At 48.2% G+C, this 26,060-nt stretch overlaps 1 protein-coding gene across 1 annotated transcript in view; it reads left to right on the plus strand.

Annotated features, from left to right (window-relative positions):
* LOC117227759 (dynein regulatory complex subunit 7) overlaps positions 1 to 26,060 on the plus strand; it is a 26,672-nt gene continuing 612 nt past the window's right edge. The window contains exons 1-9 of the mRNA XM_033483261.2: positions 1 to 63; positions 23,511 to 23,867; positions 23,948 to 24,365; positions 24,503 to 24,760; positions 24,827 to 24,983; positions 25,053 to 25,119; positions 25,183 to 25,395; positions 25,474 to 25,683; positions 25,754 to 25,990. Of these exons, the coding sequence (XP_033339152.2) occupies positions 23,538 to 23,867; positions 23,948 to 24,365; positions 24,503 to 24,760; positions 24,827 to 24,983; positions 25,053 to 25,119; positions 25,183 to 25,395; positions 25,474 to 25,683; positions 25,754 to 25,990 (1,890 nt within the window). The 5' untranslated portion in view covers positions 1 to 63; positions 23,511 to 23,537. The remainder of the gene's footprint in view (positions 64 to 23,510; positions 23,868 to 23,947; positions 24,366 to 24,502; positions 24,761 to 24,826; positions 24,984 to 25,052; positions 25,120 to 25,182; positions 25,396 to 25,473; positions 25,684 to 25,753; positions 25,991 to 26,060) is intronic.

Raw genomic sequence — 26,060 nt, forward strand, 5'->3', positions numbered from 1 at the left:
CCGGAAGATCGACGAGTCGAGGTCTCCGCGTTCCGCGCGCCAACACCAGATAAAGCCTATCAGGTAATAATAAAGTAATTAATCCTCGTCCGCCACGCTCTTCCTCTCGCTCTCGCTTTATCACTCTATCGAGCTCTCTCTCTCTCTCGCTGTCTCTCGCTCTCTCTTGCTCTCTCGCTCTCTCTTGCTCTCTCGTACTCTCTCTTGCTCTCTCTTGCTCTCTCTCTTGCTCTCGCTCTCTCTCTTGCTCTCTCTTGCTCTCTCTTGCTCTCTCGCTCTCTCGTTCTCTCTCGTACTCTCTCTTGCTCTCTCTCGCTCTCTCTTGCTCTCTCTCTGTCTTGCTCTCTCTCTTGCTCTCTCGCTCTCTCTTGCTCTCTCGTTCTCTCTCGCGCTCTCTCTCTCGCTCTCGCGCTCTCTCTCTATTGCTCTCTCACTCTCTCTCTCTATTGCTCTCTCTCGCTCTCTCTATTGCTCTCTCTCGCTCTCTATTAGCACTCTCTCGCTCTCTCTATTGCTCTCTCTGTCTTGCTCTCTCGCACTCTCTCTCTTGCTCTCTCTCGCTGTCTCTCTCTCTCTCTCTCTCTTGCTCTCTCTCGCTGTCTCTCTCTCTCTCTCTCTCTCTCTGGTTATCGGTGCACGCGCCGATCGCTCTAGAATAATAATAGTGAAAACTATTAATACATAGGCAGCTGATAATTAAAAAATTTGCTTCTAAATTTCATTTTACTTCTACGGTCACCATAAAAGCGGGCCGCAAGGCTCGAACAATCGAATCTCCTCTTCCCAAATTTTCCCGTTTTTGTATACAATCAGAGCGACAATTAGAGAGAATTCTCGAAAATGAACGTCGCGGTGGCGGCAAACGGAGGGCCGAAACGGAAAAAGTAGCAATCGGCCGTGTGTTTCACTTTGATAGCCGGCAAGGGTGCCCCGTTGATAATGCCATTTTCGGCGAAAGTTAAATTTCGTTGATGGATCGGCGAATCGGGGTGACGCAGACTGGCGAAACCATCGGTTCTCGGGAGACGACGCGCATCGGAAGCTGAAATTGACGGCATAAAGTTCGCGTTTACTGGCTATGTCCGTGTGGGTGTCCACACACACATACAGAGTGAGAGAGAGAGAGAGAGAGAGAGAGAGCGCGAGAGAGCAAGAGAGAGAGAGCGCGCGAGAGAGAGAGCGAGAGAGAGAACGCGCGCGCGAGAGAGAGAGAGCAAGACCGATCGCATATCGTAGAGGGCGGCACGGTGTGACGTCACGCCGCTACGACTACGCGTTTAACGAGGCGACGGTGACGTTACTCTCATAAACCTCGAAGCTCGCCCGCCCGTCCGCCCGCTCGTCCGGCTGCCCGCCCGGCTAACACGGAAATTCCGAACTCCTTTCGAAGTCTTTAATCCGCTTCGCGAACGGAGCCACGGATGGGAAAAAGTTTCATCGATCCTCGCGTTCACGGATTTATTCGACTCGTTTGATCGAACGGTTTGACCCTTCCTAGACACCAAGTTCAATAGGGTATCATCGAATTTAAATTCCACTCCTCCGTACCGTGAAGTTTACAACCGCGAGACTACTTATTCACTTGCGTAGCAGTGATTTATGCTTCGTTTTTTTGGGGGGGTGGGGGACGCTTTCTACACGGTGTCCAAAAAATGAACGTACACCCTCGGTGAATAAATATTTTTTTAAATTATAACATTACAATCTCTGATCCTCCTGGTCGGCGAATACATTTATTTACTAACTAATTATAAATTATCGAAGATCCTTTTATGTACAGTGGCCCGCGAAAGTGATCGTACACCTTTCGGAACGCAATAAGTTTTTAAAAACTCGACTAAACGATCTTGAATTGTTTTTAAATGACGGAGGGCAATTACTAAAATGCTTTTTGTTTAAATTTTGCTATACCAAAAAATATTTGTAAATTATCGAAGATCGTTTTATGTATAGTGTGCTGCAAAAGTGATCGTACACCTTTCGCAACGCAATAACTTTTTGAAAACTCGACTAAACGATCTTGAATTGTTTTTAGATGACGGAGGGCAATTACTAAAATGCTTTTTGTTTAAATTTTGCTATACCAAAAAATATTTGTAAATTATCGAAGATTCTTTTACGTACAGTGTGCCGCAAAAGTGATCGTACACCTTTCGCAACGCAATAACTTTTCAAAAACTCGACCAAACGATCTTGAATTGTTTTTAAATGACGCGGGGCAATTACTAAAATGCATTTTCTTAAATTTCGCTGTTACTCGAAATGACGAAAAGGAACATTTAAAAAAACCTTTCGTTAAATCATAATTACATACAGTTACACATAAGTCACAAATAATTTGATCCTACTTCCGTCTTCATCTCCACCCTGTACACGCGATTAATAATTGATTTAATCGATTTAGCATTTATTTAACAATGAAACGTTAACCGAGCAATAAATACGGAACACGAAATATGCGAAACGGCGCGATACAGGTGACTCACGTTGAAATCTACTTGGTTCTAATACAATGGGGTTGTTTAGTGGCACCTGTGCCGCGCGTTCGGCGTACGGCGAGGCTCTCGTGTGCGAGCGCGCTCGCAGCGCGAAAGGTTAGGTTAGGTCTCTCCTCCTGTTTTACTCGCAGTCAGATTTATCTAGAGCGGTGTAACGAGAGGGGCGGGGAGGGGGCACGGGGTCGTCCGACGGCCAATCGTTTCGGGGGAAACTTCATGTATCCGTTCATCTATCCGTCCGTCGGCATTACGCGCGGAATTCTTCATCGGAACGCGCGGCGGGCTACGTTCGGCCGAGGCGCAAACATTCGGGATTGTTTTCCCGCTGTCGGAGCGATATATAATACAGGAGGATCGTTTTCGACGAGCGAGCATTCCTTACCAACGTCCTCGAGAGTTAGTCACCTCGAGCATCCTTAATTCGATTACTCGTCGATCCTGCGAACACTCGGTGCCTCGGTTGGTCGTCTTCGACGCTACTTCCTATCCCCACTCCTCCCGCCGTCGCCGCCGCCGCCGCCGCCGCTTTCCCGCGCCGCCTATCAAACCCTCCCGTAACTGGCTTTCTATGTACCAAATCGAACGGCGTCATCAATTTCGTGTAAGTACACCGAGGGAGGCATTTCGACACCGCTGATTCCACAATAAAGCTCTTTGTTTTCGGCCGCCGCCGCGCCGTTGCACGCCGGTCGCCGGTAATGATTATCAGAAAACTGGAGCGGGTAGTGTGTCGTTGCTCATTATCCCCGACATAGGTTGAACGCCACCGCCGTCGTTTAATGAGATCTAGTCAAGTTCTGGCAGGACTTTGAACGACGAGGCTTCGACAAATGCGCGCGAATATCGCAAATTGAGAACAGCAGAAAGTTTAGCGGCCGTCGACGGAGCGTACGATATTTTACTTGCCGGAGAATTTACCTGCTTTTCGCGAGTTAGTTGAGACTCGGTGGTGGTTCTTGTATAAATATGTAACGTGTATAGCTCTTTTTTTTTATATTTAAGGATTTTGGTGATCGCAGCGATTTTAATGATTCCAGTGAAACACTTTTGTCAAAGCTTTTGTTTATATCCAATCGCGCAATGTGTAATAGCCAGAGTACGAATTGTAACATAATTAGATCGCATTTTCAATGGATCACTTTATATTTGTATATTTTTGTTCAAACGTCCCCCCTCCCCTCTCTGTTTTAATAATTATTTACGCTTCTACGATGTTCGAGTTTCGTATTAATGTGATAACCCTTTGCTCTACGATTTAATTTCCAATAACTTTCCATTTCTCTCTTCACGTCTCTCAGACGTGATAATCGTTTCTGATCCGATTTTTTGATCACGTCTGCCAGACGTGATAATCGTTCCTGGCCCAATTTTTTGAACACGTCTCTTAGACGTGATTGTCACTTCTGGCCCAATTTTGACATTACGTCTCTCAGACGTGACAATTATTTCTGGCCCGATATTTTCACCACGTCTCACAGACGTGATAATCGTTTCTGGCCTGATTTTGTTACCACGTCTCTCAGACGTGATAATCATTTCTGACCCGATTTTGATACCACGTCTCTCAGACGTGATTTTAGGGCAAAAAATCCCTTCTTACTCGGCGATTAACTCCGAATAATCAGTTATTCAGCTGTTAATAAAAATGTACAGCCAGATATATCATCGAAAAAGAATTGCCGAAAGAAGTGAGCAACTCTCTGCCGGAGTTCAATTATCGTAAATCGAGGCCACGCGCGTCTCCTGGCCCGCGTCTCTTAATCGACGAATGCCTAAGTATCGCTCTATCGAGCGGCCGAAGAAACGTATTTAAACCTCGTTAAATGTTATTTGACGGACCCGTCGGACCACCGCATAAAGGGGAACGCCGTTACACAGGTTCCGAGAGGACGCGAAAATCTTTGAACCCGTCCGAGTTTCCAATAACCTGTGCCCGCGGTTAAAACTCGACCGATCAAAGGATATAGGTGTAACCGCGCGTATCAGCGGACGTAATTGCGCGTCCGCGCAAGTTCAGCGTTCTCCAGTCGACCAACGAGGTAAATTGTAACGTCGTCGGGGCAAATAAGGATGGTTAACGGCGATCGGGGACCGCGAGCGATCCGATGGGCATTTCCGTCTCCCTCTCCCTCTCCCTCCCCCTCTCTCTCTCTCTCGTTCTTTCTCTCTCGCTCCCTCTCACTCTCTTCCTCGCTCTCTCGCTTTCTCTCTCTCTCGCTCTCTCTCTTACTCTCTCGCTCTCTCTCTCGCTCTCTCTCTTGCTCTCTCTCTCTCTTGATCTCTCTCTTGATCTCTTGCTCTGTCACTCTCTCTCTCTTGCTCTCTCGCTCTCTCTTGCTCTCTCTCGCTCTCTCTCGCTCTCTCTCTCTCTTAATCTCTCGCTCTCTCTCTTGCTCTCTCTCGTTCTCCCTCGCTCTCTCTCGTTCTCCCTCGCTCTCTCTCTCTTGCTCTCTCTCGCTCTCCCTCGTTCTCTCTCTCTCTCTCTTGATCTCTCGCTTTCTCTCTTGCTCTCTCTCGTTCTCCCTCGCTCTCTCTCTTGCTCTCTCTCGCTCTCCCTCGTTCTCTCTCTCTCTCTCTCTCTTGATCTCTCGCTTTCTCTCTTGCTCTCTCTCGTTCTCCCTCGCTCTCTCTCTTGCTCTCTCTCGCTCTCCCTCGTTCTCTCTCTCTTAATCTCTCCCTCGCTCTCTCTCTTGATCTCTCGTTTTCTCTCTCTTGATCTCTCGCTCTCTCTCTTGCTCTCTGTCACTCTCACTTTCTCTCGCTCTCTCTCCCTATCTCTCTTTCGTTCTTTCTCTCTTTCTTTTTCTTTCTTCCTCTCTTTCTCCCGCTCTCTCCGGTGAAGTCTTCGAGAAGCGTCTCGGAGCCGATCCTTTTTTCGTCAGCGCGCCCCGACAAAGAAACGCGTCCCTAGCCCGGGGTCGGGGTCCCTCTCTCAGACCTTCCAGCGGGCCGGCCGAGAGCCCATCGCATCGCGTGCATCGTCGCCATCATCTTCGACGTATACATAATTTCGCTCGGTCGCTCCCTAATCGACCCCTGACGAGGTCTCTCTCTCTCTCTCTCTCTCTCTCTCTCTCTCTTCCCCTCGTAGGTTCGTTTCCCTTCGTCGCCGGCGTGTCGTCCCCTGCGTTCACCTCGCATCAGGTGCGTCACGAAGCTCTCGCAGCGCCCGGAGTCATCGATTTCGTTGTCGTCCACGTTGCAACCTGGTCGGTCGCTCGCCACGGCACACGGTCCGCGCGACTCCCGCGGCCTCTCTCAAAGCTACCGCAGAGTCGCCTTCCTCGCCTCTTCCTCCCCCGCCTCCCGCGGCTACCCGGGCACCAGCGAAGCGGTAATTTTTGGGCGGATCGACCCGCAACGAGATCCGATGGACGCGCAGCGAACGAGAGAGAAAGATAGAGAACGCGCGAGAGAGAGAGAGAGAGAGAGCGCACGAGAGAGAGAGAAATAACCGCGCCTCCGATTAGGTCCGCGGCGACGACCGCGAAGGTCCCGGTCTCCTTTTCGCCTAGCGAACCCTACGATAGGACGTAGGGTCGCGGCAAAGGAAGATCGAGAAAAAGGAGGAAGTGGGAGGTGGGGGGAGGGGTGGGCGAGCGGAGGTTTGTCGGCGATGGTACGCCCGGGGTGGTGGACGAAGGATGGACCGAGGTAGAGAGTCAACGGGGGGCTCGGGGGGGAGTAGAGGATTCTAGGAAGGTGGCAGCAGAGGGTGTAGAATGGGTCGTCGGCAGAGGGTGCAGGAGAGGGTGGTGGTCGTGAAGGGTGGCCGAGGGTGGCGGACAGAGGGTGGAGAGCTCGAAGACCGAGGGAGGAGGATGAAGGCGGGGTGGAACGGGGGGGTGAGAGGTGGACGCCTAGCTGGAAACGCGTCGGTTCGCCGGCACACTAAGTATAGGCGTCCTCGCGACGCCGGCCGTCAATATACCACCCCTAACTAACCCCCCGGGGGGTCCGTGGGTGTTACTGGCTGGTAGGAGCGAGACCGAGGGACGAAAGTATGGGACGCGCGCGGAGCGTTGGTGCGAGAGACGGTTAGCGAGGAAGAAGAGGTGGGACGAGGAGCCAGATAGCCGGACGGATATGGAAGGAACGGAGACGGCGAGAACACGAGGAGGGTGGGTTGCTTCTGCACGAGGGATCGTCGCCGTCGCCGTTCCCGATGCCGTCGTCGTACCGCCGTACCGTCGTCGTCGTCGTCGTACCGTCGTCGTCGTCGTACCGTCGTCGTCGTCGTACCGTCGTCGTCGTACCGTCGACGTTGGCGTCGTCGTCGACGTCCTCGTGGTGGTTGTGTGCGAGAGCGCGCGAGGGTAGGTGGGTACCATCCAACCATCCTATCCCATCCTATCCTCCTGGCGCTATCCTATCCTGGCGTAGCTTAGTTTAGCTTAGGGCCCTGCCACCCGGGAGGCTGTCGGCGTCGGTGGGAAAGAGGTGGTCGGTTACGGACGAAGTCCAACGGGAGCGGGACGAGGATAGACTTATGCCCGGCGACTACGGGCGGAGGAAGAAGAGAATGCCGGCGTGAACGGAGACAGCCGGGTTAGTAGTAGACGGTGCGGGAGCGAGAGAGGAGGACGGAGAGAGGAACACCGGGAGGACGAAGATAGTACCGCCGGGGTATAGGGTTGGTGGTAGGACATTGCGGATATATTCGCCCCTATCCAGCAAACCGGCCTCCTCCGCGCACCACCGACCGACGGCGTAGCAGCATCCTCTCCGGCGTTTCTCTCTCCTGACCATCCTGCGACGTAATCAGCGAGAGAACCACCGCCACCACCCGCTCGACCCACTCACCCTTCGCCGACCCACCCACCATCGACCCCTTTCTGCTCCACCTCCTCCTCGTCATCCTCTTCCTCCTCCGCCTCCTCCTCCTCCTCCACCTCCTCCACCTCGTCCTCATCCTCTTGCTCTTCCTCCTCATCCCACCCTCGTCTCGCGTCTCACCGCGACCACCTACCGCCCTCCCCTCCTCCTCCTCCTCCCCCCGCAGACCACCCCCTGCGACCCACTCCCCTCGGATGCCCGTTCCCGCCTGCTTTGCGCTACCCCTCGGCATCCCTTACCGGCTGCCGTGGCATGCATCTATCCGGACGTCTATCTACCTATCTATCTCGATGCACTGGGTGTCCGCCCGAAAACCGGCATCCATTTCTCTCCTAGCGCGAATCCGGCCATCCAACCTCGCTGACGATCCCCGACCGCCTACCCGACCACCCCCACCCACCTCCTCCTCCTCCTCCTCCTCCTCCTCCTCCCCCTTTGACCCGCGCCGCGCTCGTCGCGCACCCATACCCCCGTGCAACCCATCGCCGCCGCGGCTCAACCCCCCTCGTCATCCCCCCCGGTCCCGCGATGCGATCGTTCCCGTGCTAGATCCTTAATGGCGATCGCGGTCCCAGATACCCCGGGTAATTCCCGGACGAAACGCCACGGATATTATAATATCGTGGTATTTCGGGGAAAAATTTGCCCGGCTGCTCCCGGTGACCGGTCTACGATCTCGATAATTAGGTGTCTCGCATTCGAGCGATGCCCGATCGGAGCCAACGAATCCGGGACGGACGGACGGGGAGGGGGGGGGGGGCTCCGGTGATTTTCCAGCCGTGAATTCGACGTCGCGAATAGCTCCGTCTCGGCTTCCTTTTTCCTTCGGATCGGAGCACCGTGATGACCGTCCAGGCATCGTTGAAATCATAGCAAATCGCCCGAAACTCCGGCACCCGCTGCGAGCAACGCGATTATGATTAATGAGTCGACGAAGAATTGTTGCGGCGATTTGTTTCCGTCGATTTTGTTTCCGAGGTTCGGAAAAATCGACGGAAATTCGCGCTGACTTTTCAGATTATGTTACGCGAGAGGGTCTTTATACAGGGTATCCCGGAAATGTCTCGCAATTCGGAAATCGGAGGTTCCTGAGACCGTTTAAAGCAACTTTTTCCTCTGCGAAAATTTCCTCCGAGGCTTCGTTTACGAGTTATTAACGTAAAACACTGACCAATGAGAGGCGAGCTCGGCTGGCGCGCGGCGGCCCAGCCGACGAGCGCACGGAGCCCGGTTCCGCTCATTGGCACGGCCGTCTCGCGCCGAACGATCTCGCCTCTGTGATTGGTCACTGTTTTTCGTTAATAACTCGTAAACGAAGCCGCGGATCGCATTTTCGCTGAGGAAAAAGTTGCTTCAAATCACCTCGGGAATCTCCTACTTTCGGATCGCGAGACATTTCCGGGACACCCTGTACAAATAGAACGTTCTTCGAGATTCACTTTACGAACACTTCGAGATTCCCGGTTTCGAAGAATTGGCCGCGATGGAAAAGCGGAATGCGAAACTGCGAAAATCAACGGCTTGCTCGATCGGTCCGACTAATTGGTTCGCTTTTGCGCCGCGACGCCGTCGATGAAATCGTGGTACGACGAAGGAGGACGGGAAGTTCGAGCGCGGCTCTGAACGTTGAAGTCGTCGGTAATTGATATTAAAATATTTGGCAAGAAATTAGCGGCTCGTTAACGTTCGCGTAACGTGTGTCCGCGCGCGCGCGCGCGCGACGTTGCTAAATTAGCGTCATGTAGCTCTGTTCGGCGAGAGAACGGAAAACGCTTTCGTCTTCGCTTTCCGTGGTGGCGTAGTGTGTAACGGCGGCGTTACAGCGAGGCTGCGACGACGACGGGCAGCGTCGTTCGTCATCGAGTGAATCGAGCGCGCGCGCGCGCTCTCCTCCCTCCTCTCCTCGCGCGTTTCTCCCTTTGTCCGGGGCCCCGTTTGAATACATTCTTTTCACTTTCGTCGAGAGGACAGCGTTGATTTCATTCACAAGTATTCACGGCACTTCATAAGGTCCGACCTGACGATCCTTAATGGTCCTCCACCTTATTTAACGTCAGCCTCTCTCTCTCTCTCGCGGAAGTGCTTAAAGTTCCTTTTAACGGGGAAACTTGCTCCGTAAACGAACCAAGCGAGAACCAAAGTAACCGTTCCACGGATTAGAGAAAGAATCTGGTATAAAACGGGCGCGACCGTGGAAAAGGATTCTCGAAACAATAACACTTGTACGCGCGCGCGCGCCGTCTGGCAGCCCTTTTACGATTCAATTACTAATTTCGTGTGATCGCTGCGACAACTTCCTGTTCGGCGGTCGAACTGCGGACCGTTGCGAAACGCTTAATAGTCCTTGAACGTTTATACCGACGTTATCAGCCAATCATATCGAACGTTATTTTTTTCTTTTTAATACACACGCCGGACGATTTTCTCGAACGCTGCGATACATACTTTTTGGTTTCGATATTGTATATCTGAGTGAACCGCGAAATTGTAATGCGACATGAAATATTGACCGTGCTATTTTCGAAATGGAAGAGCTACGTGAGAGATTGAAACGAGTTAAAAATAATAGGATGAATTTTATAAGATAATGGGGAATTTTTAAATTTATACTTTAGTAGAAACTTTTACCATTCTCTCATTTTCGTCAGGATCGCGTATTTTTTTACTGTTTACTTGTATCCTTTGAAAGTCTATTCGATAAATAACAGCATTTATTTTATGCATACACGCTCCATAAATATTGCTAGAATAGTAAAACACGGGTACGGTTAAATTCTCTCCAATTGTCCCTCAGCTTGTAAACGAAGATAGACAATTTGTACGATTATTCGAGTCTCGCAACTTTTGCCAACTTATTTGTAACGTTTTTTTGATTAGAATAAGACCAAACACGTTATTTACTTGGACTTACTCAACAATATTAATCGTTTATTATAAATGTTGTAAATAAGATATAATAATGTAAGATTAATTAATTAGAAGAATGATATCGTTTATGGTCTTATTTTAAATAGAAATAAATCACGAAGTACAGTAATTTCTCCAGGAAATGCCGAATTTCGAGTTGCCGTGAATTTCCTTGTGCTAGTCCTACGCCTATGTAATTTATTGCTACGTCGATGCTAAGGTCTGTTTGGGTGTGAATTAGGGAAGAAAAACCGCGGAGCTACAAGGTTATATTTTCTATTCCCAAATTGTTCATTTTTGTGCACAATCTGAGCGCGAATTAAGGAGAAATTATTGCACAATAAATTCTCCTCAATTTTCCTTCAGCTTATAAATAAAAATGGACAATTTGGGAAGAGTAGATACGATTATTCGAGCCTTGCACCTCGTTTTTATAATTGTTGACAATCGGCAACTATAAAAACGAGCCACAAAGCTTAATAATATAATAAAATAATAATAATCGTATCTGCTCTTCTCAAATTGTTCATTTTTGTCCACAATCTGAGTGCGAATTAGAGAGAATTTTACTCTAATATGTACGTAACCGTCGGATCGTATCATGTGGCCTTCGAATTGCCTTCGAATCCTGACATCTAACCTCCAAATTGCCATCGGATCGTATCATGTGGCCTCCAAATTGCCACCGAATCGTGTCAAGTGGCCGCCGCATTGCCTTCGAGTCGTGGCAAAAAATTAGAAATAAAAAAGCTAAATCACCGTTTTTATTCTAGCATTACTACATATATTATATATAATTACATATAAACATAATATATTCACATTAACGTACACCGACACGCTGACCGCTGCCTCTCTTACCGACCGTCTCGAGTTCGCATAAAAACGAGCCGCGAGGCCCGAAGAATCGCGACCGAGTACATATATATTCTCAGATCCGCCGGTTTCAATTCCGAGCTCCGAACATTTCTTGGAAAAACGTCTGTACTCGTCCGCTAATGCGAACGCGACCGGACTACAAAGTTGCGCGGACCGGGCACGGCCCGAGCCCTGCCTGGTAGAAGTGTTTTGGCCCGCGATAAACGGCTCGTGTAAACAGTTGCAGCGGCCGATAAACGGAAAACAGAAAAACGCTTCGCGCCCCGGTCGGTCCATTCATTTTTGCGAACGGTATTAAAACCAGTTCAAGACCGTTTAATGCACCGTCGTAAAAACCAGGAGCGGCAACGGCGGCGGCGGCGGCGGCAACCGAAGCTCCGGAATAAGCGAATAAACAGAGGGAGAGGACACGCGAGAGGAGAAAGAAAAAGAGAACGACACCCGGCCGAATTATCCGGCGTACACTCGAAACAATCGTTCCTCGAAGAGAGAACGAGAGAGGGAGAGAGGGGGAGAGAGAGAGAGAGAGAGAGAGAGAGAGAGAGTGAAAGAGAAAGGGAGCAAGGGAGAGAGCGAGAGAGCAATAGAGAGAGCGAGAGAGCAAGATCGAGCGAGAGAGAGAGAGCGCGAGAGAGAGTGCGAGAGAGAGAGAGTGTGGGAGAGAGAGAGAGAGGGCGCGCGAGAGAGAGAGGGCAATAGAGAGAGCGAGAGAGAGAGAGCAATAGAGAGAGCGAGAGAGACAGAGCGAGAGAGAGCAATAGAGAGAGCGAGAGAGACAGAGCGAGAGAGAGCGCGAATGAGCGAGAGAAAGAGCGCGAGAGAGTGAGAGAGAGCGAGAGAGAGGCTGCATAATCCGAGTATATCACGGGAACGGATAATTGCGGTGACACGGCGGTTCAAGTTTTTTTTAGCGCGGCCGGCCGGCGGAATCGCGGCCAATTACGAAGGTGACCGAGGACGAATGACCGTGTGGGAATACGGCGCACTGTACACGTGTATCTGTTATTGCGATATGGATGTTAATAGGTTAGGGGGTCTCTCCGGAGAATGTGGGGTGAATCACGATTTCGATAAGGGTTTATATTCCTCCCGCTCTCTCGTCCATTCTTGCCTGCCTCCTCTCACACCCTCTGCACACTGTGTTCCTCTTTCTCCTTTTCTCTCTTTCTCTCTCTCTCTCTCCCGTCCTCGTACTCCATATATTCCGTCGTTATTCTCTCCGTCCCACCGCCGGCCTTCCACTCTCCGTTCCCCCTCCCGAGCGCCGTTGCTACACGCCGTCTCTTTCCGGCGTTTCTCTCCCTCTTCTTCCAGCGGCCGCTCATTGAAAACCGGCTCTAGGGCTTCGAACGAACGTGCCGGGGTTTGCACGTATACGGGTGCGCACCCGCGTGTTTGTACACTCCGCCGGCGAGAGAGGGACACGCGTGTCCGTATATATATATATATATATATATATACGTATGTACGCTTACTTTATAGCGGCGACGTCGGAAACACGTGTCCGGCTCGTTAGAGCACGCCGAGCATCGGCCGTTTTCGCTCGCGGGACTCTCTGTCACCGGCATATTTGTAACGGCCGTCGATGAGGGGCCCGCCGAGCCGAGCCGAGCCGCGCCGAGCCGCGCCGCGACGAGCCACGGTGGCCTCGCTCCGCGACAGGATTTGGTGTACCGATGCTATTGATATATTATGGCGTTAGCTCTGCAGATAGTTTACGAGCCACGGGCTCGCCGAACGCTCTCCCCCTTCCACTTGAACCGCCTCGTCCTCCTCCTCCTTCTCCTCCTTCCCTCTCGCCTTATCGCGCGTCCACTATGCGGACCTTTATGCGCGGCCAAAGACGGGTAGCTCCGGTTACTTAACCGAGAGACACACGAACGGTACGCAGATCGATAAACTGTAAGTTCGGTATCCTCGTTCCGAAAATAAGGGTAACAGCTTCCGTGGGCTCGTCGCGACTTAGACGGCGGATCTTCGCGAGGAATAAACGTTGTCCGCGTCGATTGCGGAGAGCGGTAATTGGGGAGGTGGGGGTAGCCGGTTACTGTGGGCTGACCGATTGCTGTGTCTCTGGTTCGTTTGTGTTCGTAATTAACCTTACATTTATCGAATTGAGACGCGTTACATTTTTCTGGCGAAATAAAAGAATGAACAATTTTAAGGGGAGGGGAGGAGGCACGCAACTGAAAATGAAATCATAGTAATTTTCCACATGAAATTTTGAAGAAATATATATATATTTTTATATCTTATTTATAGAAATATGTTTTGTTCAAATTAATACTGCAACTTCCATTTTCGAGTAACAAGAAAAATTGTCTTTTGCGAAAAAATTATCGGATTGCAAAATCCGCACACAATTTTCTTCGATATCGCGTGCACAAATCATAGTAAAAATTTCAGCTTGAAAACTTCATTTTTGTTCGAATTATTTTAATTTCAGCAATTTAATTTCCATGCTAATGCATAAAAATTTCTTAATTTTAATTTTATTACATTTGAAATAGTAATCGATGTCTGTCACATAACCTTGTTTTGCACGTTCAATTTAATCGATTAAAACGCTTTAATTCTATGAAATGTCGAAATGTCTTCGGCCCGGCCGTCGATGTATTAATAAATTTATTTGTTCTACGGTAAATGTTCGAAATGTCGTCCATTCGCTTCTAGACGATTCTCGAGCACGGCACATAAAAGTTTCGCTTTCAAGGTCGATCGTCGCCGAAGGAACGGTATCGCAAGCATGTGCAGTTCTTTCCTTCATATTTTCGAGTGTAGTAGGAACTTCGGTATATGCACTTGAACCAAGAGTATTGGTAAACGTTCGAAACGTGTAAATCCTTCGTCGAAGCGTAACAAAGCGAATCAGTAAAATTAATCGGTAAAATAATTCGGTAAAAATCGCCGGCTTCTCGATTAAATCTTTACTTCTCGATTGAACGTTCAATAACATTCCAACGAACGCGCAACACGGTTGTTTCATTATCCTTCAAAGTCGTTCCGAAAACTAGATTTAGAGGTTATGTCGTCCAAGCGCCACGACATCTCGCGCGCCTCGTCTCGCAATTTCGTTCGTTACAAACATCAACGTCTCGCGGAATTTATGACAGCAATTAATGAAGCGCGTGCTAAATCGTGGCAGAAACAAAACGCGCGGTTCAGACTGCGGCGATAACTCGGCATTTCCATTCTAGAATTCATAGAATTTTCAAATAATCGTTGAGTCCGGTTTCGCCGCGCGATTACGGTCACGTGACCGCCACGGATAGACGAATGGCCGCGGTTTCGTGTGTTCTTGTAAGCAAATCGAGTTCGCACGGGGTGGCAGGCGCGATAAGAGAAATGAAACGAATCGCTGGTTGAATCATTTATCAACGCCTTGGGAACGTGCAACGGGAAAAAAAGACGCGACTGTTAACGGGGCTGACCTAATAGAAAAGGCGTGAGCGCGCGTGCGAGCACGCTGTGAATCTATTTAATCGCGAACGCCGACGGCTTCGCTCCAATTCGAGGATGGGTATACGTATACGGGGTGTCCCAAAAATGTCTCGCAATCCGAAAGTGGCGGGTTCCTCGGGTCGTTCGAAGCAACTTTTTCCTTTGCAAAATTTTTCTCCGAGGCACCGTTAACGAGTTATTAACGAAAAACCGTGACCAATGAGAGGCGAGCTCGGCTGGCGCGAGGCGACCGAGCCAATGAGCGGAACCGGGCTTCGCGCGCTGGTTGGCTGGGCCGCCACGCGTCAGCCGTACTCGATTCTCATTGGTCGCGGTTTTTCGTTAATAACTCGTTAACGGTGCCTCGGAGAAAATTTTTGTAAAGGAAGAAGCTGCTTCAAATGATCCGAGGAACCCGTCATTTCCGGATTGCGAGACATTTTTGGGACATCCTGTAGACCGGCGATTACGTAATCCGCGGTGTTCGCGGTCCGCGAGAATTTTCACCTCGGTCGGATGGAACGTGTGGGAATCGTGATTTCGCGAAAAATTGTCCAACCTTCGCGAGTGTACTGCTCGGCCGTCGAACAGTGGCCGCCGAACGTTTCCAAAATCCTTAACCGGTTATCGCGACGAGTCGTGGCACCCGATGAGCGTCTTCCGCTGCTCGCGGCATGAAACTGGTTTCCGATAGTTCCTCGACGATCATCATATGAAATCTCCGGCATTTTTTCGTCTATCGTCCCTCGAGTTCCTTGAAACCGCGTGACGTAAGCTTACGGGTAAACCGAGCCCGTCGTTCCGTACACCATAAATTCGAACGGTTTTCCTTTCTTTCGCGCCGTTCGAACGCCACAACTGTTCAATTTTCCACGTGTCTTTGCTTGTTTCATCAATTAAAATCGTACACTCAAAAAATCAGCCGATTTCCACTTGCAATTTCGTTTATATTTAATTATTAAGTTAATTTATATTTAACTATTGATTTCATTTATATTAATTCATTTATAATTGTAGGTATTTTCCTCCCGTCTCAAGCAAAAATATTAAATTTGGACTCGCCCGTAAAAATTACGGTTTTCCAAAAAGTAAAATCTTCGATGTGTTTTCTTGTCCCAAAAATGTCTCGCAATCTGGAAGTAGAAGGTTCCTGAGGTCATCCGGAGCAACTTTTTCCTTGGCGAAAATGCAATCCGAGGCTTTGTTTACAAGTTATTAAGGAAAAACGGTGACCAATGAGAGGCGAGATAAGCTGGCGCGAGGCGGCCGAGCCAATGAGCGGAATTCGTGCGCCCGTTGGCTGGGTCGCCGCGTGCGCCTTTCATTGGTCAACGTTTTTTCGCCCATAACTCGTGAACCAAGCCGCGGATTGCATTTTCGCTAAGGAAAAAGTTTCTTCAAATCACCTCGGGAACCCTCCATTTCCGGATTACGAGACATTTTTGGGACACCCTGTATAATAATGAATACTAAATATAATAATAATGTAATGAAAATAAATAAATACTGATAAAATAATACTATGAATAATACTAATAAAAATAATACTAAATAGTAAATATTGCAAGTTTTGTTCTTCCGTCGTTATGTATTAATTAAAGAAGTATTTAACGTTTCAATAATATATTTATTATAATATTTACAATATATACATAGTTATAATAATATTTATCTATCCGTTTTAATAATTTCCTACAATGATCACGTTTTATAAGTGAAAATCGGCTGTGTACAGTGCCCATTATTTTCAAAATCACAATACAACCCTTTCGCTAAAAGTGCGAAAATTTTACAAAATTACATTGTAACTCGCCGATATCGTCGGCACATCGAACGACCGATTTATGCAAAAACATTCGATTCAACCTGTTGAAAAGGAAAGCGAACTTGCATCTCTAAAAGAAAACGAGACTTCGCTTCGTATGCGCGTGCAACAGTAGGTGTATCAATCGGGGGACTTTCGCGGAGATAATAATGGAAACGAGAAATTGTGGGAGGGCGCAATTAAATGCAAATGACGAGTGTTAACTCTCGTCTGGCCCGGTTAACAGGTTGAAGTCGACACGGTCACGGGCCGGAGACGGACAAACAATTTGCGGATAAAAGGCACGCGATTTCATTCAGGGGAACCCCACCCCGGATCGTTGTTACTGAAATTCTGTTGATCCTTCGCGTTAATCACGACTATTTACGTAACCAGCTGTTCCGAATACTTTCCCACTCGTGGAGGACCGAGGGAGCAGCAAGTTCGTAACTTCGTCGGGCGACTGAACGGATTATACCGTTGATTGTGTAGAACGAAGACTGGAAGTACCCCCAGCGCGCGAGCCCAGTTTTAAACTTCATAGAAACACGCCTTCTATTCGTCCTCGCCAAACCCCGAACGAAAACTTTGCGGGGCGGCGGCGGTGGGGGGTGGGGAAGAGAGAGCGAGAGAGAGAGAGAACACGCGAATCTTCGAACTCTGTTACGAAAGTAAATCGGCATAACCGCTCAACAAGTTAAACGCGCATTAATCGTATCGTTTCTCCCGTCCAACTGAATTATAGAAAACGACGACACGGCGATGCTCGGCCTGTTAAACGCGACATTAAACCCTTGTCTTCGGCAATTATCTTTATATCGGCGCTACTTTATGTTTCAATTATGTGCCGAAGGTGAATCGTACTCTCGCGCGTACACGTAAACGAAGCGGCAAGGCTAACGGTCTGAAATCTTGCGGACTAAATGGAAGGGAAGTAGGAATAAAATTACGATACGGAAACACTGTAGTAACATGAAAAATGGCGGCGAGCGAAACGTATTAACGCTTTAATGGTAGCTCATACAACATGTGAGTGACGCTTTAATAATTACGTAGGTTGTATGTAGGTTATGTAGGTTATGTAGGCTGCATAGCTTTAATAATTATCACACAAAGGAATAATATTAAGCTTGTTGTATCGAATGTGTTGTTGAGTGACGCTTTAATAATTATGTAGGTTTGTATGTAGGTTACGTAGGTTATGTAGGTTTTGCAGGCTACGTAGCTTTAATAATTATCACACGAAGGAATAATATCAAGCTTGTTGTATCAAATGTGTTGTCACTGTTGTTGTTGCTTCTTTGTTTTACGTGTATGTTCGCACGTGTTGAGTTATTTCACGGATTTACATAAACATCACCGGCCCCTGGCGACGTTTTACCGCGTAGACGTGCGCGCGGCCATTAAAGTTGTTAACGAACAGATAAATAAAAAATCCCTGAAAATACAGATTAATTTTGTAATCGCCCCCCCCCCCCCTTCGATATAGAAAGAAGAGGAGCTTTTACAGTTCTCGGGACGAATGTCTGATAAGCATTAAGCAATTTAACGGCGCGTCTAATAAGTTTGATTGACAACTTAACGCTTGCAAATAGTTTCGGGTAGTTACCCGGTCTAATCTCACTCCGGAGACCGGCGCGGCGGCCTTCATTGTGGATGCGATAACTCGCTGCTCGCTTCACCATTCCGACTATCCCGGGGTCCCGGAACGCCGATAAATAGATCCTAAATATCACGGCAAACATTCGATATTCGTCGGTCGGATATTTTTCTTCCGTCGGCGGGCAAATATTCCCGAGGACCCGGCGACGGCCGCGGCTCGCATCCCGTAATCGCGGACGCGGCGATAAAACGTCCCCCCCCCCCCTACCCGCGCGCGGTCGAACGGCCTGCCCGGCCCTCGCTTCCGACGCGCGGCGGGATCGCGCGACGCTCCGAGTTTCGGAATTCGTAACTTTCCGGGCACCGTGTACACTGTGCACGACGCCCGAGCACCGCGGCTTGTTCGGAGCCTCGGCGCACGGTCCGCAGGGCATGTAAACCGCGTAGATGTAAACCGGAGCGCGCGTGTGTTGGTGTAGGGCGTCCTCCGCTTCCTCGCGCGGAGGGACGCGCATAGCCGATGGTGCATCTAGCCAAGGTGTACAGGCTGAATCATGTGTCCCGTCCGCCGCGATCGTCTCACGTCGACTACGGTTCCAATCTTTGCTAGATGCATCGTTACCCGCTTCAATGACCAATGACTATGCTCCTCCGGTGAAACTGCTCGGTTTTTATAAATATGGAATGACTCTCTCTCAATAGTTCGCATTCTCTTTCGTCCAAACGCATCCGCCACTAACCGGTAAACGTGTTCGTATCGCATTTTAGTAGCATCTTCTAATAGTTCGTTCAATAGATACCAAATATGATGCATGCAGGTTGTCCCAAAAACTGTCCCAGGCTGTTCCTCGGATCATTTGAAGCAGCTTCTTCCTTTACAAAAATTTTCTCCGAGGCACCGTTAACGAGTTATTAACGAGAAACAGTGACCAATAAGAATCGAGTACGGCCGACGCGAGGCGGCCCAGCCAACCAGCGCGCGAAGCCCGGTTCCGCTCATTGGCTCGGTCGCCTTGCGCCAGCCGAGCTCGCCTCTCGTTGGTCACTGTTTCTCGTTAATAACTCGTTAACGGTGCCTCGGAGAACATTTTTGTAAAGGAAAAAGTTGCTTCGAAAGACCCGAGGAACCCGCCACTTTCGGATTGCGATACATTTTTGGGACACCAAAATATTATATTGAATTATATATATTGAAAGATATAATATAAATATATCTTTGTTATTATGTTGAATTATATATATTGAAAGATATACTATAATATAAATATTATATTATAATATATTGAAAGTACACTTGATTTCGTGGCGAAATGTGTTCCAAACAGTTCTAAATAATAAATCATACCCTAAATAACGTTTATTTAAGATGCGCGCAAAATAGAAACGATCGATGACACAATAAATTAAAACGTATTACTCGAAATGGAATCGATGTTTATCGCGGGATCTGTAACTATTTTTGAAGAGCGTATGAGAGAGTTGAAACCGTGTACGTATACATATATCAGTACACTAACCCATTATAGTTCGTTAATGCATATGATATACTGTGGTCTGAGATGGGCCAACGGTCGGTAATAAACGTCCACCCTATTCCTGCAACCCACGTGTTGTGAGCCCGAGATAGGGTGGACAGCTATTACGTTTCTGTCGAAAAATATAGTAACATTGAAAAGTCACGTACAGTTTGTTTGTAACACGTCCCACGGTACAGCGGCATCGCGACAATTTTTCATAAATTTAAGGTTAAAAACTGTCTGCGCCAATGTTCTTCAATCCCTAATCACAGCGTTTAACATCGTATCAAACTTCTTTTTGTTGCGAAAACTATACCCTACGCGGTTTCCAAGGTCTTGGCGAAAGGGCGAAAGCATTCACGGTTTAAAGAAGTTCCTCGGAAGTTTCATTGCTCGAGACTTACAGGTCGCGACACAGAAATAAACGGCTATCGCGGCTACGAAGGTATGCTCCAGACGTTTTCTGTGAAACAGAGAAAAAAAGCAAGTTATACACCAAAGATGCGTCAGTGTTTTCATCACGTCGACAAAGTAGACGAGAAGCGAATAAAGTTGGTTCCGCGCGCGAGCGACCGTGAGGTTATGTCGAAGACGTCGCGCGACGCGAAATAATCGCGGAAAGAATAGATAGCCGTTTGAAAGCGCGTCGAACTAGGAGCAGCAAGAACGCGGCGGGTAAGTTGCGTGGTTCAGCCTGTAGGAAGCGGCAGCAGGGGCTAGGTACTATCTAGTATCTAGTAATACCGGGTACTAGGTAGGTACGCGCCGCGGACGCCAAATAGTGGTTCGCATATTCAGAGAGATAGCGACGTCGCTCGGTGCGATCGCCCCTGATTTAGGCCTCGCTCCCTGTCGCGGTCTCACTCGCTCCCTTTCCGCGCGACGCGTTCCCTCTCTCTCCGGCACTCTATCGCCGTCTCCCTTCCTCCCGGTCCCTCCTCCTTTCCTTCGCCCTCGGTCGTTCCATCTCCCAACGCGCGCGCCAACACGCTCAAGATCCGGTGTACGCTCGTCGGTGTTCCCCCCCGGGCGCGCCTGTGTGGAGGCACACATAGCACTCCGGTCGCGTCCACGGATAACGTCCTCGATACGGCGGCCAACAGCGGCGAGCACGACATCGAGGCGTCCCGAAAAGCGCTATCTCGCGGCACCCCGCTCCGAGCCCGACCAATCAGCGCTTCGATCCGCGCTTTCGACCGTCGCGCTTTGATCATGTACCCCGCGGACCGATACCCACGAGCATCGTCTCGGCGTAAATCACGTCCGCCACGTCCACTTCCGTGGACGTAGATCGGCCCAGGGCGGGACGAGCCGAGTGGCGGAATTATCGGTGGCCTCTGTACACGACGGAATTAAAGGATTTCCAGTCCTTTCGGAATCGATCGTTTTCCCTAACGTTTCACGGCCGAACGACCGGTTTCTATTCGACGAAAATACGATCTTTTATTTTTCGACGCTTCCCGACTTGCCGGATTCTCGATTATTATTCGCATTCCTCTCGATCGTTCGATTAAATCGAATAACCGAATCCTTGCGAAGATTAACCCCTTAACTCGTACGCTCGGGTTAATTCGAGCGCGCCAAACAGGTCAAACTGTGCACGCTCGAGATAATTCGAGCGGCGTTGCATTTTATGCTGCTATAATTTTTCACGCTCGAATATAATCGAGAATAAAATATGGCCTTTTTCCATGGAACAAAAGCGCAGTATATCAAAATTCTCCACCAAGAATTGATTCTTTTTGGCCGGTTTTTTCAAAAAAAAACTGTGCGTTAAAGGGTTAAGGGAACGATCACGAATTTCGAGGCGACATAACCTCCACGTTCGATCGAGCGTCCGAAAGAAACGGTTCGGTCGCGTTCGTGTAAACGCGGCGCGCGTAAATAAGCAGCCGATCGACAGTTGAGATAAGTGATGTAATTTTAGGGCCGGTTAAAAATTAATTAGAAAATCAGCATCGCTGCGCCTCGATGGATTCCGTTTGGTAAATACGTGAACGTTGGATATATAGCCCGTGTCTGCATTAGATTCGTTCGAAAAATCTCTCACCGGTCCTATTAATCGGGCAAATGATTTTTGAACGATAACGGTAAAGCACCGTCGACGATCTTTCTAACTAACCGCACGTAACGGACCGAGGCGCCGCGACATATGGCTGTGTCCACGGTAAACACGGTTCCCGCGATCGAAGTATCGGCGCTGATAATATCTGGGAAAGGTCGCGCGAACCTTGAGGCTCTCGGGGCTTCGAAACTTTCGATATTTTTCCGGCTTGATCGTTATAATCCTGTACCGTGTATCGCGTTCGATAGAGTCGTCGAGCTATTCGGACGTCGTTCTATCCGCTTTAACGGATGTGTTCCGTGGCCATGCGAAAGTCTTCGAATCTTCTCGCGAGCGAATCAAGCTCGCCCTCGAGAAAGTAAGACGTATATACATATCGGAATTTATGGTGCGCGCACACACGATCCGGTGACTCGCCGATCGGCAAACGGGTTTACCGATCTGCGATCGACCGATTCATTTGCATCTGGAACGAAGTTCGTTACGTATTACACGGGAAACAATCGTACATTTTGATCCGGATCGGGAGAAAGAGGCGAAAGATAATCGTCGACCCGAAACGTGTTCGGGTAGTTTCACGCGCGAACACGTCGTCCTGCTCGAAAAAACATTCGCGACGCGACGACCAGGAAAATCCACGGCCTCGGGATACGTATCCGGGGGGGAACGAAGATTACCGAAAAGTCTGCGATCTCTGTTAATTTCTCGGAGCCGCGGCGGCGTGTCGTTAAATCCTGTATAGGGGGATGTATTTATAGCGGCGGCGGGTGTCGTATATCTCGCGATATTCACGCCGCAGAGAGACGACGGGAACCGTCGAGGCTGTAAATTATCGCGTTCAGGACACGTAAGTTGATGGTTGAGAAACACTGAGCGCAGCTGCCGCGCGGCACGGCGCGGCGCGCCAGCGGTATCTCCGCGTTGTCTGCTACCTCACACCCTCGTCTTGCGTCCCACGTGGGTGCCGGTTGAAGGGGTCGCGGCGGAACGAGGGTGACGAGGGACGTGGGGCGAGCGGGTGGGCAACGCCAATGGGCGAGGAAACGGGACCGAGGGTGATGGAAGCCGGTGGGGAGTAGTGGGGGGTGGGGTCGGAGGGTAGGGTGAGGTTAGGTCCGGGTGGACAGAGAGGGCGGAAGTGGGTGAAGGGGTCGAGGGATAGCCGCCACCACCCACTGACCATCTCGCTCTACCCTGGCCCAGGCTTACGCGTCTCGCAAAAAAGGACTGACCTCTCACCATCACCACCCCCCACCCCCCCTCCTCTCCCACCGGTCCGAAGACACACGAAAGGGCGGAAAGCGCCCCTTCGATAATTTTCGATGCCCCTTCGGAACTTTCGAAATTGATCGGAAACGAACGAACCTCGCGCAAAACCTCGAGATCGCGATACGATTGTCGAAGAAATGATGGATTCGGAGGTGTCTGTTTCGCGGGGACGCGTCGATTGATTGACCCTTTTCACGGACTTAATGTCGTGTACGCGCCGTCTTTCCGTGTTCCAGTGATCCCCTTTACCTTTTGTTCGGTTGTTTCGTCTTTCTCTTTCTGTACCGTTCAGCGATTCCCGCCGGCACGATGCAGTAAATTCTACGCGTAGATCATAATACGGTGACGTAGGTCAGGGACCGAGAATACGCACGAGCTGCCACGTGCTCGCCGGCATGTTTCAATGTGTATACTTCTCGTGTGAACGATTACTAACTGTGTATGCGCGCGCGCGTGTGTGTGCGCGACGTATTTACTCTTTGGTATTGTTATTATTATTACTTCTGCGTTTTCACGTGAGGCTAACGGTAACTGGTGATCCTTTATGATTTGACGACAACCGGTAACGCAGAGTGCATGAATATTCATCGAAATCGCCGAGGTCGTTGCGAAAGTATTCTCCATTACCGGCCGTCGATGTGTAGATTTTCTTCTGTATCGGTTTATGATAATTCCTATTTTATCGTTTGCAGCCAAGAAAATTATGTACTCCAACTTGGATGCAAAAGTTCCAGAAGGGTAATTGCTTCGAGTGCGCGACATTTTTGACGAGCTTGCTGCTGGGCCAGGGCTACAATGCGTTCGTGGTAAGCGGCTACGCATCCAGGGAGCAAACTGTGTGCGATCTGACTCGAACTACGCACCCCTATGCGCGACAACCGGAACCGCCTGCATTTCCTTCGACGGTACAAGTTGAAGTGTCGAAGTACGATTTGAAGCCCGCGATAGAATATGAAAGCGAATTTTTAGCGGAATTGAAGGAGGAGGAACAGAGACGGTTGCAAGACAAATTGAAACAAGAGGAAGAGGAGCAACAAAGACTAATCGAGGTAATTAAAATTTCTATAAATTATTGGCCCTAGGCTTGGTTCTTTTCTTTTTCTTAATCTTAATTAATTTTTGATTTTAGGAACTGGAACAACCTCAGCCAGACAAATATTATGGATACAGAATACATGCTTGGGTTGTAATTTTACCAGAATTAGGGGGATTAAGAGACCAAGAGTTTTCTGGGCCGCTTTTCATTGAACCATCCACCGGTGTATCCTACAATCCAACATATGATAACACGTATGGACTGTATTTGGGTGTAGAAAGTATATGGAACGATGAAAATTATTGGGTGAACCTGCAGCCGTTTTCGCAAACGTGCTCGGACATAGAATGGGACTTGACGAGGCTGGAACTATGGGAGCACATGCTTCCTGGAGAACCGTTTGCAATGCGCGGAATAGGAGAGGCTATCGATGAAGATACGGCGATATTGCAAGAGAAACATCTGGATATGCCGATTTCCTACGTGCAAGAGATACAGATCAGTGACGAAGGTTTAAACACTCTATGTTTATATTATATATAATAATATTAATTATTATTTATTGTATATTTATTATAATTATATAATATATTATATTATATAATATATTATAAATTAGCTAATATATATTGCAATAAAATATTTCAGAATTTGAGAAACGATATCCAAATGGCAGGAAAACGATGTTCTACAAAAAGACGAAGGTTGAACTTTTCACGCCGTATTTGCAATTAGACGGTTTAATACAACGAATCGCTAAATACGATGATTATAGTTACCTAAATTGTATAGAGATTCAAGAAATTTACGCGAATAGATCAGACAATCTTGTGGAGTGTAAAAAAGATCTGACGAACTATTCTGTGATTGATTTCTATCAGAGAGGCCGGCCGGATCAATGCAAAGGTATTATGCGAAATTCAAAGATGTTGATTAATTTTCTTCTTTATCTCTTGATGGTAAAATTTACAGAACATCGCTATTTTTCAAATGATCCAAATACAGTGGACGCGGAACGTATTTTGGAATTTTATCATGTCGCACGGTTGGATGGACTGTCACGATTGGAAATGCACCCCACTTATGTAAAACAATATTTTATCGATCGAGACGATTTTCTACATTACAGGTACAGAAGTAAAATAGTTTATAATTCGATTGAATGGTAAAGTTAAAGTTCTTAACGGTTTGAAAACAGATACGCGGCATTTTCGCCAGAAAAAAGTATTCGCAATACCGAGGACATCCATTACCGGCACATATCGGTATAGTAGAATGTTGTATCTTATGATTAATCAGGGATCTATAGTACATTACTTAAATTACAGAAAATCATTGAAGAGTTTCACAGAGATGAAACGATCAAAAGCAATAAAAATATAGCAACCCGTGAGTTTGCTATCGACGAAAATGAAATACGGCTCTTGTACCATTATGAAACTGGACAATATAGCAGAGCTAGTAGAATGTTTATAAAACCACCGCTGGCGGAAAGAGGGGACCGATTAAAATTAAAGCCTAACATGACACAAGGATATAATGTCGGTCTTTCTAAACAATTTTTATAACACGATAATTTTTAACGAAAATGTATTTCCATCTTATTGTTTTTCGCACAGCCTTCGAATGAGCACGAAAAAGTTTACGAATTATTTTGCGAACTGGACACGCAACTTAAAGAGGAAGATCAATCTACAATGTCCGTCAGGGGTGCTGAAGTTGAAGTGTTTAACTTCCTAAAAATCAGAGATGACGAGTATTTATCGCCGAAGTTATTAGTATCTATATTCAGTAGGACCAGAGACGAAGAATCTATGTCCGAGATTATGGTACAGAAACAATCAAATGAGAAATCTTTGTTAATTTCATCACTTTATGTTTTTACTTGTTGGATGGTAGGACTGGTCACTTGTGCACATTGAAAAATCTTCGATGGACATCGTGGATTATCTGAAACCATTTTTGGCACGATTGGGAAATCCAGAGGAATTATCCAAACAAGAGGCACAATCGCTACAACTCCAATGCCTTAACGACTATAAACAAGTACTTGTGCGCAGAGCAAACAAAATTTTACAGAAATTTGAAGAATGTTCGCAGAAAGTTACGGGCTTGCAACAAAAACTGATATTCCAAGTAAAACTTGTTCTTACTTTTCGTGAAATGATTTATATACAGTTTATATATGAACGAATAATTCATATAA

The sequence above is a fragment of the Megalopta genalis genome, chromosome 8, assembly GCF_051020955.1.
Source record: "Megalopta genalis isolate 19385.01 chromosome 8, iyMegGena1_principal, whole genome shotgun sequence".
Lineage (NCBI taxonomy): Eukaryota > Metazoa > Arthropoda > Insecta > Hymenoptera > Halictidae > Megalopta > Megalopta genalis.